This window comes from Puma concolor, chromosome E3 (assembly GCF_028749965.1).
Source record: "Puma concolor isolate L17-30 chromosome E3, mPumCon1.1.hap2, whole genome shotgun sequence".
NCBI classification, from domain to species: Eukaryota; Metazoa; Chordata; class Mammalia; order Carnivora; family Felidae; genus Puma; species Puma concolor.
The window spans coordinates 7,315,816-7,329,361 of NC_141682.1; the positions used below are offsets into that span (position 1 = coordinate 7,315,816).

Sequence of the window (13,546 nt, forward strand, 5' to 3'; positions counted from 1 at the left end):
AAGATAAAGTTATGGAAAAAGAGGAAGCTGAGAGAAAGAGAGATAAAAAAAATCCAGGAGTATGAGGGGAAAATTAGAGAACTAAGTGATACACTAAAAAGAAATAATATACACATAATTGGTATCCCAGAGGAGGAAGAGAGAGGGAAAGGTGCTGAAGGGGTACTTGAAGAAATTATAGCTGAGAACTTCCCTGAACTGGGGAAGGAAAAAGGCATTGAAATCCAAGAGGCACAGAGAACTCCCTTCAGACGTAACTTGAATCGATCTTCTGCATGACATATCATAGTGAAACTGGCAAAATACAAGGATAAAGAGAAAATTCTGAAAGCAGCAAGGGGTAAACGTGCCCTCACATATAAAGGGAGACCTATAAGACTCGTGACTGATCTCTCTTTTGAAACTTGGCAGGCCAGAAAGGATTGGCACGAGATTTTCAGTGTGCTAAACAGGAAAAATATGCAGCCGAGAATCCTTTATCCAGCAAATCTGTCAGTTAGAATAGAAGGAGAGATAAAGGTCTTCCCAAACAAACAAAAACTGAAGGAATTCGTCACCACTAAACCAGCCCTACAAGAGATCCTAAGGGGGATCCTGTGAGACAAAGTACCAGAGACATCACTACAAACATAAAACATACAGACATCACAATGACTCTAAACCCGTATCTTTCTATAATAACACTGAATGTAAATGGATTAAATTCGCCAACCAAAAGACATAGGGTATCAGAATGGATAAAAAAATAAGACCCATCTATTTGCTGTCTACAAGAGACTCATTTTAGATCTGAGGACACCTTTAGATTGAGAGTGAGGGGATGGAGAACTATTTATCATGCTACTGGAAGCCAAAAGAAAGCTGGAGTAGCCATACTTAGACAAACTAGACTTTAAAGGCTGTAGCAAGAGATGAAGAAGGGCATTATATAATAATTACAGGGTCTATCCATCAGGAAGAGCTAACAATTATAAATGTCTATGCGCCGAATACCGGAGCGCCCAAATATATAAAACAATTACTCATAAACATAAGCAACCTTATTGATAAGAATGTGGTAATTGCAGGGGACTTTAACACCCCACTTACAGAAATGGATAGATCATCTAGACACACGGTCAATAAAGAAACAAGGGCCCTGAATGAGACATTGGATCAGATGGACTTGACAGATATATTTAGAACTCTGCATCCCAAAGCAACAGAATATACTTTCTTCTCGAGTGCACATGGAACATTCTCCAAGATAGATCATATACTGGGTCACAAAACAGCCCTTCATAAGTTTACAAGAATTGAAATCATACCATGCATACTTTCAGACCACAATGCTATGAAGCTTGAAATCAACCACAGAAAAAAGTCTGGAAAACCTCCAAAAGCATGGAGGTTAAAGAACACCCTACTAACGAATGAGTGGGCCAACCAGGCAATTAGAGAAGAAATTAAAAAATATATGGAAACAAACGAAAATGAAAATACAACAATCCAAACGCTTTGGGACGCAGCAAAGGCAGTCCTGAGAGGAAAATACATTGCAATCCAGGCCTATCTCAAGAAACAAGAAAAATCCCAAATACAAAATCTAACAGCACACCTCAAGGAAATAGAAGCAGAACAGCAAAGGCAGCCTAAACCCAGCAGAAGAAGAGAAATAATAAAGATCAGAGCAGAAATAAACAATATAGAATCCAAAAAAACTGTAGAGCAGATCAACGAAACCAAGAGTTGGTTTTTTGAAAAAATAAACAAAATTGACAAACCTCTAGCCAGGCTTCTCAAAAAGAAAAGGGAGATGACCCAAATAGATAAAATCATGAATGAAAATGGAATTATTACAACCAATCCCTCAGAGATACAAACAATTATCAGGGAATACTATGAAAAATTATATGCCAACAAATTGGACAACCTGGAAGAAATGGACAAATTCCTGAACACCCACACTCTTCCAAAACTCAATCAGGAGGAAATAGAAAGCTTGAACAGACCCATAACCAGCGAAGAAATTGAATCGGTTATCAAAAATCTCCCAACAAATAAGAGTCCAGGACCAGATGGCTTCCCAGGGGAGTTCTACCAGACGTTTAAAGCAGAGATAATACCTATCCTTCTCAAGCTATTCCAAGAACTAGAAAGGGAAGGAAAACTTCCAGACTCATTCTATGAAGCCAGTATTACTTTGATTCCTAAAGCAGACAGAGACCCAGTAAAAAAAGAGAACTACAGGCCAATATCCCTGATGAATATGGATGCAAAAATTCTCAATAAGATACTAGCAAATCGAATTCAACGGCATATAAAAAGAATTATTCACCATGATCAAGTGGGATTCATTCCTGGGATGCAGGGCTGGTTCAACATTCGCAAATCAATCAACGTGATACATCACGTTAACAAAAAAAAAAGAGAAAAACCATATGATCCTGTCAATCGATGCAGAAAAGGCCTTTGACAAAATCCAGCACCCTTTCTTAATAAAAACTCTTGAGAAAGTCGGGATAAAAGGAACATACTTAAAGATCATAAAAGCCATTTATGAAAAGCCCACAGCTAACATCATCCTCAACGGGGAAAAACTGAGAGCTTTTTCCCTGAGATCAGGAACACGACAGGGATGCCCACTCTCACCGCTGTTGTTTAACATAGTGCTGGAAGTTCTAGCATCAGCAATCAGACAACAAAAGGAAATCAAAGGCATCAAAATTGGCAAAGATGAAGTCAAGCTTTCGCTCTTTGCAGATGACATGATATTATACATGGAAAATCCGATAGACTCCACCAAAAGTCTGCTAGACCTGATACATGAATTCAGCAAAGTTGCAGGATACAAAATCAATGTACAGAAATCAGTTGCATTCTTATTCACTAACAATGAAGCAACAGAAAGACAAATAAAGAAACTGATCCCATTCACAGTTGCACCAAGAAGCATAAAATACCTAGGAATAAATCTAACCAAAGATGTAAAGGATCTGTATGCTGAAAACTATAGAAAGCTTATGAAGGTAATTGAAGAAGATATAAAGAAATGGAAAGACATTCCCTGCTCATGGATTGGAAGAATAAATATTGTCAAAATGTCAATACTACCCAAAGCTATCTACACATTCAATGCAATCCCAATCAAAATTGCACCAGCATTCTTCTCGAAGCTAGAACAAGCAATCCTAAAATTCATATGAAACCACAAAAGGCCCCGAATAGCCAAAGTAATTTTGAAGAAGAAGACCAAAGCAGGAGGCATCACAATCCCAGACTTTAGCCTCTACTACAAAGCTGTAATCATGAAGACAGCATGGTTTGGCACAAAAATAGACACATAGACCAATGGAATAGAATAGAAACCCCAGAACTAGACCCACAAACGTATGGCCAACTCATCTTTGACAAAGCAGGAAAGAACATCCAATGGAAAAAAGACAGTCTCTTTACCAAATGGTGCTGGGAGAACTGGACAGCAACATGCAGAAGGTTGAAACTAGACCACTTTCTCACACCATTCACAAAAATAAACTCAAAATGGATAAAGGACCTGAATGTGAGACAGGAAACCATCAAAACCCTAGAGGAGAAAGCAGGAAAAGACCTCTCTGACCTCAGCCGTAGCAATCTCTTACTTGACACATCCCCAAAGGCAAGGGAATTAAAAGCAAAAATGAATTACTGGGACCTTATGAAGATAAAAAGATTCTGCACAGCAAAGGAAACAACCAACAAAACTAAAAGGCAACCAACGGAATGGGAAAAGATATTTTTAAGTGACATATTGGACAAAGGGCTAGTATCCAAAATCTATAAAGAGCTCACCAAAAAAAAAAATAAATAAAAATAAAAAATAAAAAAAAAAGAGCTCACCAAACTCCACAAATAACCCAGTGAAGAAATGGGCAGAAAACATGAATAGACACTTCTCTAAAGAAGACATCCGGATGGCCAACAGACACATGAAAAGATGCTCAACGTTGCTCCTCATCAGGGAAATACAAATCAAAACCACACTCAGATATTACCTCACGCCAGTCAGAGTGGCCAAAATGAACAAATCAGGAGACTATAGATGCTGGCGAGGATGTGGAGAAATGGGAACCTCTTGCACTGTTGGTGGGAATGCAAACTGGTGCAGCCACTCTGGAAAACAGTGTGGAGGTTCCTCAAAAAATTAAAAATAGATTTACCCTATGACCCACCAATAGCACTGCTAGGAATTTACCCAAGGGATACAGGAGTACTGATGCATAGGGGCACTTGTACCCCAATGTTTATAGCAGCACTCTCAACAATAGCCAAATTATGGAAAGAGCCTAAATGTCCATCAACTGATGAATGGATAAAGAAATTGTGGTTTATATACACAATGGAGTACTACGTGGCAATGAGAAAGAATGAAATATGGCCCTTTGTAGCAACGTGGATGGAACTGGAGAGTGTGATGCTAAGTTAAATAAGCCATACAGAGAAAGACAGATACCATATGTTTTCACTCTTATTTGGATCCTGAGAAACTTAACAGAAACCCATGGGGGAGGGGAAGGAAAAAAAAAAAGAGGTTAGAGTGGGAGAGAGCCAAAGCATAAGAGACTCTTAAAAACTGAGAACAAACTGAGGGTTGATGGGGGGTGGGAGTGAGGGGAGAGTGGGTGATGGGTATTGAGGAGGGCACATTTTGGGATGAGCACTGAGTGTTGTATGGAAACCAATTTGACAATAAATTTCATATATTGAAAAAAAAGAGAAAAAAAAAAAAAGAAATCAAACTAGTAATCAAAACTCTCCCCAAAAACAGAATCCAGGGCCAAATGGCTTTCTATGGGAATTCTACCAAACATTTATTTATTTATTTTTAACTTGTTTTATTTTTTATTTTTTAAATTTACATCCAAATTGGTTAGCATATAGTGCAACAATGATTTCAGGAGTAGATTCCTTAGTGCCCCTTACCCATTTAGCCCATCCCCCCCCCACACCTCCTCCAGTAACCCTCAGTTTGTTCTCCATATTTATGAGTTTCTTCTGTTTTGTCCCCCTCCCTGTTTTTATATTATTTTTCCCTTCCCTTATGTTCATCTGTTTTGTCTCTTAAAGTTCTCATATGAGTGATGTCGTATGATATTTGTCTTTCTCTGACTGACTAATTTCATTTAGCATAATACCCTCCATTTCCATCCACGTAGTTGCAAATGGCAAGATTTCATTCTTTTTGATTGCCGAGTAATTCTCCGTTGTGTATATATACCACATCTTCTTTACCCATTCATCCATCGGTGGACATTTGGGCTCTTTCCATACTTTGGCTATTGTTGATAGTGCTGCTATATACATGGGGGTGCATGTGTTCCTTCGAATCAACACACCTGTATCCCTTGGATAAATGCCAAGTAGTGCAATTGCTGGGTTGTAGGGTAGTTCTACTTTCAGTTTTTTGATGAATCTCCATACTGTTTTCCAGAGTGGCTGTACCAGCTTGCATTCCCATCTACCAAACATGTAAAGAAGAGTTGACATGTATTATCTTGAAGCTGATTCAAAAAATATAAGTGGAAGGAAAACTTCCAAACTCTTTCTATGAAGCCAGCATTACCATGATTCCAAAACTAGACAAAGACCCCACTAAAAAGGAGAACTACAGACTAATTTCCCTGATGAACATGGATGCAAAAATCCTCAACAAGTTACTAGCCAAGTGGATCCAACAATATATTAACAGACTTATTCACCACGACCAAATGGGATTTATACCTGGGATGCAGGGCTGGGTCAATATCCGCAAAACAATCAATGTGATTAATCATATCAATAAAAGAAAGGAGAAGAACCACATGATCCTCTCAACAGATGCAGAGAAAGCACTTGACAAAATATAGCAACTTTCTTGATAAAAACCCTCAGAAAGTAGGGATGGAAGGATCATACCTCAAGATCATAAAAGCCATATATGAAAGACCCACCTCTAATATCATCCTCAATGGGGAAAAACTGAGAGCTTTCCCCCTAAAGTCAGGAACAAGACAGGGATATCTACTCTCACCACTGTTATTCAACATAGTATTGGAAATCTTAGCCTCAGCAGTAAGACTACACAAAAGGATAAAGGCATCCAAATTGGCCAGGAGGAAGTCAAACTTTCACTCTTCCCAGATGACATGATACTCTATATGGATAACCCTAAAGATTCCACACAAAAAAACTGCTAGAATTTATTCATGAATTCAGCAAAGTTGCAGGATATAAAAATCAATGCACAGAAATCAGTTGCATTCCTATACACCAACAATGAAGCAACAGAAAGAGAAATCAAGGAATCGATCCCATTTACAGTTGCACCAAAAACCATAAAATACCTAGAAATAAATCTAACCAAAGAGGTGAAAAATCTATACACTGAAAACTATAGAAAGCTTATGAAAGAAATTGAAGAAGACACAAAAAAATGGAAAAATATTCCATGCCCCTGGATAGGAAGAACAAATTTTGTTAAAATGTCAATACTACCCAAAGCAATCTACATAGTCAATGCAATCCCTATCAAAATAATGCTACCATTCTTCCCAGAGCTAGAGAAAACAATCCTAAAATTTGTATGGAACCAGAAAAGACCCTGAATAGCCAAAGCAATCTTGAAAAAGAAAACCAAAACAGGAGGCATCACAATCCTAGACTTCAAGCTATATTACAAAGCTGTAATCATCAAAACAGTATGGTACTAGCACAAAAACGGACACTCAGATCAATGGAACAGAATACAGAACCCAGAAATGGACCCACAAACGTATGGCCAACTCATCTTTGACAAAGCAGGAAAGAATATCCAATGGAATAAAGACAATCTCTTCAGCAAATGGTGCTAGGAAAATGGACAGCGACATGCAGAAGAATGAACCTGTACTGCTTTCTTACACAAAAGTGGACCACTTTCTTACACAAAGGTAAACTCAAAATGGATGAAAGACCTAAACGTAAGACAGGAAACCATCAAAGTCCTAGAGGAGAAAGCAGGCAAAAACCTCTTTGACCTCAGCTGCAGCAACTTCTTACTCAACACGTGTCTGGAGGCAAAGGAAACAAAAGCAAAAATCAACTATTGGGACCTCATCAAAATTTAACGCTTCTTCATGGTGAAGGAAACAATCAGCAAAACTAAAAGGCAACCAACGGAATGGGAGAAGATATTTGCAGACAACATATCAGATATAGGGTCAGTTCCAAAATCTGTAAAGAACTTACCAAATTCAACACCCCAAAAACCAAATAATCCAGTGAAGAAATGGGCAAAAGACATGAATAGGCACTTCTCCAAAGGAGACATCCAGATGGCCAATAGGCACATGAAAAAATGCTCAACATCACTTATCATCAGGGAAATACAAATCAAAACCACAATGAGATACTACCTCACACCTGTCAGAATGGCTAACGTTGACATCTCAGGCAACAAAAGTTGTTGGTGAGGATATGGAGAGGAGGATTTCTTTTGCACTGCTGGTGGGAATGCAAACTGGTGCAACCACTCTGGAAAACAGTATGGAGGTTCCTTGAAAAATTAAAAATAGAAATACCCTATGACGCAGTAATTACACTACTAGGTATTTATCCAAGAGATACAGGTGGTTTGTTTCAAAGGGGCACATGCATGCCAATGTTTACAGCAACACTGTCGACAATGGCCATAGTATGGAAAGAGCCCAAATGTCCATCAACAGATGAATGGATAAAGAAGATGTGGTCTATATATACAATGGAGTATCACTCGGCAATCAAAAAGAATGAAATCTTGCTATTTGCATTTGTGTGGATGCAACTAGAGAATATTATGCTAAGCAAAATTAATCAGAGAAAGACAAATATCATATGACTTAACTCATATAAGGAATTTAAGATACAAAACAGATGAACATAAGAGACAAGAAGCAAAAATAATATAAAAACAGGAAAGGGGCAAAACATAAGAGACTCTCAAATATAGCGAACAAACAGGGTTGCTGGAGGGGTTGTGGGAGGTGGGATAGTCTAAATGGGTAAGGGGCATTAAGGAATCTATTCCTGAAATCATTGTTGCACCATATGCTAACTAACTTGAATGTAAATTAAACAATAAATTTTAAAAAAATAAATTAAAAAAAAAAGAATTAAGGCTGAGTTAAAAGGACTAAAGTCAGGACCTTTCTCCTGAGCTAGGAGGCATGACATGAGAGCGAGAAGGCAATTTTTTGCCCAGGAAGCTGTGTTGAAAAGCCAGAGAACCTGAGGATCAGAGTGGGAAAGAACCAAAAATCAGTTTAACATGATGGCTGAATTCCTGTCAGTGAAACATCCTGTTCTCCCACATTTATAGCTGGATGTTTTTGTTCACTGATGACTGAGACAACACTAGTCAGACTTCTGGATGTAAAAGAGCCATATTCTCCAAAAATAAGTTATGTGCTGTACCCCTGATATATTTCTGACTTCACAAGTGGTGTTTTGTCATTGAAATTTCTCTTTCTACTTCCAGCACCAAGTGGATTTGCTTCAGCTCATGATTAACTCCCGGAATTCCAAAGAAATGGACACCCATAAAGATAAGCAAGGAGATCCTCAGAGGGCCAGTGATGGGGAAGCTCAAAGACATGCAGTGGTTTTGAAATGTGCAGAAAGATTTCCAATGGATGGAATTTCTGCACATGGAAGAAAGACGCATGTTCAGATACAAGTGGTAGCAGAAGCACTCTCTGGAAGCCCACGGCCTCAGGTTTGTTCAAAGCTTGAAAGGCATCGATAGATGCCTAAGCTGTCAGTGGTCTGCCACAAGGACGCTTGTTTCCAATGTGAATCCTATGGCCTACTCCAGACCCACTGAATCAGAACCTCTGTCTGGAAATTCACATCAAGGCTTCATCACACCAGGAGGCACATGGTGCCCATGTTGGTGACCTGCACTTGGAACACCTGATTAAAGTTGTGATAACTAGCCTTGGGTACTGTAAAGTTTTTTATTCCTTTTGTAAATAAGAAGTAACTGGTGCTGGCCACCTTTGTGACTATATAAATACTGTGTTTTTCTTCAAACTTTTACTTACTACTTATATCGTCCATGCATGGTACTTGACTGAAACCATTATTAGTATGATGGCTTCAAAACAGTGACTTTCCAAATCCATCATTTCTTCTATGTTTATGAGTTAATGTTCCATTATTAGAGTGAGCTCTGCATTCTTAATTATTATTTTATTTATTTACACATGTCAGTATGATCTCATATATTACTAACTTAGTCTCTTACATTGTTTTTTATTGAGATCCTCAATTCTCTCAGTTTGTCCTCTGGAAGCCCTTTCTAGTGGGCTACTTTGTGTTCTTTTTTTTTTCTTTCTTCTTCTTTATTTAGGCTTTTAATAGACTTTATTTTTATAGCAGTTTGGGGTTCACTGCAAAACTGAGTGAAATACAAAGAGATCCCATATTCTCCCTGCTTCCGCCTACAGTCAGCATCCCCCATTATCAAAATCCCTCACCATATGGTACATTTGTTACAATAAATATACCTAAAATGACACAGTATTACTGCCCAAAATCCATAGTTTACATTACAGTTCACCCTTGGTGTTATACAGTCTATGGGTTTTCAAATACGTATAATGTCTATCCACCATTACAGTACATAGAGTATTCTGTATCCTTTTCCCATATCATTTTGTGAACATTTTCTTGCATTCTGGTATGAGACATTCCAGGTTTCTCCTCTGTTTCCCCTAATGAAGCCCTGGAATCAGCCATTTCTCCAAGAAGCCCTGTTTCCTTTTAGTGAGAATGGTATTTAGAAACCAAAATCTGGACAGACCCAGAAGATGGCGGCGTAGGAGGACGCTGGGCTCACCGCGCGTCCTGCTGATCACTTAGATTCCACCTACACCTGCCTAAATAACCCAGAAAACCACCAGAGGATTAGCAGAACGGAGTCGCCGGAGCCAAGCGCAGACGAGAGGCCCACGGAAGAGGGTAGGAAGGGCGGCGAGGCGGTGCGCGCTCCACGGACTGGCGGGAGGGAGCCGGGGCGGAGGGGCGGCTCGCCGGCCAAGCAGAGCCCCCGAGACTGGCTTGCAAAAAGCGGAGGGGCCTGACGGACTGTGTTCCGACAGCAAGCGCGACTTAGCGTCTGGGAAGTCATAAGTTAACAGCTCTGCTCAGAAAGCGGGAAGGCTGGAGGACAAAGGGAAGGAGAGCTGCTGAGCCCCCGGACGACAGAGCTCAGTTTGGTGGGGAACAAAGGCGCTCGCCAGCGCCATCTTCCCCGCCCATCCCCCAGCCAAAATCCCAAAGAGAACCAGTTCCTGCCAGGGAACTTGCTCGCTCCGCGCAAACACCCAACTCTGCGCTTCTGCGGAGCCAAACCTCCGGCAGCGGATCTGACTCCCTCTTGCTGCCACAGGGCCCCTCCTGAAGTGGATCACCTAAGGAGAAGCAAGCTAAGCCTGCCCCTCCTGCCCCTGTGCACCTTGCCTACCCACCCCAGCTAAGACGCCAGATCCCCAGCATCACAAGCCTGGCAGTGTGCAAGTAGCCCAGACAGACCACCCCACCCCACAGTGAATCCCGCCCCTAGGAGAGGGGAAGAGAAGGCACGCACCAGTCTGACTGTGGCCCCAGCGGTGGGCTGGGAGCAGACATCAGGTCTGACTGCGGCTCCGCCCACCAACTCCAGTTATACACCACAGCACAGGGGAAGTGCCCTGCAGGTCCTCACCACGCCAGGGACTATCCAAAATGACCAAGCGGAAGAATTCCCCTCAGAAGAATCTCCAGGAAATAACAACAGCTAATGAGCTGATCAAAAAGGATTTAAATAATATAACAGAAAGTGAATTTAGAATAATAGTCATCAAATTAATCGCTGGGCTTGAAAACAGTATAGCTGACAGCAGAGAATCTCTTGCTACAGAGATCAAGGGACTAAGGAACAGTCACGAGGAGCTGAAAAACGCTTTAAACGAAATGCATAACAAAATGGAAACCACCACGGCTCGGATTGAAGAGGCAGAGGAGAGAATAGGTGAACTAGAAGATAAAGTTATGGAAAAAGAGGAAGCTGAGAAAAAGAGGGATAAAAAAATCCAGGAATATGAGGGGAAAATTAGAGAACTAAGTGATACACTAAAAAGAAATAATATACGCATCATTGGTATCCCAGAGGAGGAAGAGAGAGGGAAAGGTGCTGAAGGGGTACTTGAAGAAATAATAGCTGAGAACTTCCCTGAACTGGGGAAGGAAAAAGGCATTGAAATCCAAGAGGCACAGAGAACTCCCTTCAGACGTAACTTGAATCGATCTTCTGCACGACATATCATAGTGAAACTGGCAAAATACAAGGATAAAGAGAAAATTCTGAAAGCAGCAAGGGGTAAACGTGCCCTCACATATAAAGGGAGACCTATAAGACTCGTGACTGATCTCTCTTTTGAAACTTGGCAGGCCAGAAAGAATTGGCACGAGATTTTCAGTGTGCTAGACAGAAAAAATATGCAGCCGAGAATCCTTTATCCAGCAAGTCTGTCATTTAGAATAGAAGGAGAGATAAAGGTCTTCCCAAACAAACAAAAACTGAAGGAATTTGTCACCACTAAACCAGCCCTACAAGAGATCCTAAGGGGGACCCTGTGAGACAAAGTACCAGAGACATCACTACAAGCATAAAACATACAGACATCACAATGACTCTAAACCCATATCTTTCTATAATAACACTGAATGTAAATGGACTAAATGCGCCAACCAAAAGACATAGGGTATCAGAATGGATAAAAAAACAAGACCCATCTATTTGCTGTCTACAAGAGACTCATTTTAGACCTGAGGACACCTTTAGATTGAGAGTGAGGGGATGGAGAACTATTTATCATGCTACTGGAAGCCAAAAGAAAGCTGGAGTAGCCATCCTTATATCAGACAAACTAGACTTTAAATTAAAGGCTGTAACAAGAGATGAAGAAGGACATTATATAATAGTGACAGGGTCTATCCATCAGGAAGAGCTAACAATTATAAATGTCTATGCGCCGAATACCGGAGCGCCCAAATATATAAAACAATTACTCATAAACACAAGCAACCTTATTGATAAGAATGTGGTAATTGCAGGGGACTTTAACACTCCACTTACAGAAATGGATAGATCATCTAGACACACGATCAATAAAGAAACAAGGGCCCTGAATGAGACATTGGATCAGATGGACTTGACAGATATATTTAGAACTCTGCATCCCAAAGCAACAGAATATACTTTCTTCTCGAGTGCACATGGAACATTCTCCAAGATAGATCATATACTGGGTCACAAAACAGCCCTTCATAAGTTTACAAGAATTGAAATCATACCATGCATACTTTCAGACCACAACGCTATGAAGCTTGAAATCAACCACAGAAAAAAGTCTGGAAAACCTCCAAAAGCATGGAGGTTAAAGAACACCCTACTAACGAATGAGTGGGTCAACCAGGCAATTAGAGAAGAAATTAAAAAATATATGGAAACAAACGAAAATGAAAATACAACAATCCAAACGCTTTGGGACGCAGCGAAGGCAGTCCTGAGAGGAAAATACATTGCAATCCAGGCCTATCTCAAGAAACAAGAAAAATCCCAAATACAAAATCTAACAGCACACCTAAAGGAAATAGAAGCAGAACAGCAAAGGCAGCCTAAACCCAGCAGAAGAAGAGAAATAATAAAGATCAGAGCAGAAATAAACAATATAGAATCTAAAAAAACTGTAGAGCAGATCAACGAAACCAAGAGTTGGTTTTTTGAAAAAATAAACAAAATTGACAAACCTCTAGCCAGGCTTCTCAAAAAGAAAAGGGAGATGACCCAAATAGATAAAATCATGAATGAAAATGGAATTATTACAACCAATCCCTCAGAGATACAAACAATTATCAGGGAATACTATGAAAAATTATATGCCAACAAATTGGACAACCTAGAAGAAATGGACAAATTCCTGAACACCCACACTCTTCCAAAACTCAATCAGGAGGAAATAGAAAGCTTGAACAGACCCATCACCAGCGAAGAAATTGAATCGGTTATCAAAAATCTCCCAACAAATAAGAGTCCAGGACCAGATGGCTTCCCAGGGGAGTTCTACCAGACGTTTAAAGCAGAGATAATACCTATCCTTCTCAAGCTATTCCAAGAAATAGAAAGGGAAGGAAAACTTCCAGACTCATTCTATGAAGCCAGTATTACTTTGATTCCTAAACCAGACAGAGACCCAGTAAAAAAAGAGAACTACAGGCCAATATCCCTGATGAATATGGATGCAAAAATTCTCAATAAGATACTAGCAAATCGAATTCAACGGCATATAAAAAGAATTATTCACCATGATCAAGTGGGATTCATTCCTGGGATGCAGGGCTGGTTCAACATTCGCAAATCAATCAACGTGATACATCACATTAACAAAAAAAAAAGAGAAGAACCATATGATCCTGTCAATCGATGCAGAAAAGGCCTTTGACAAAATCCAGCACCCTTTCTTAATAAAAACTCTTGAGAAAGTCGGGA

The 13,546-nt window shown here is 39.9% G+C and overlaps 1 protein-coding gene across 1 annotated transcript in view; it reads left to right on the top strand.

The window, feature by feature from the left end:
• The window catches only part of LOC147572921 (cytochrome P450 3A19-like), a 38,298-nt gene that overhangs the window by 13,242 nt on the left and 11,510 nt on the right, over positions 1 to 13,546 (top strand). The window contains 1 exon segment of the mRNA XM_086692777.1: positions 8,492 to 8,624. Within this exon segment, the coding sequence (XP_086548903.1) occupies positions 8,492 to 8,624 (133 nt within the window).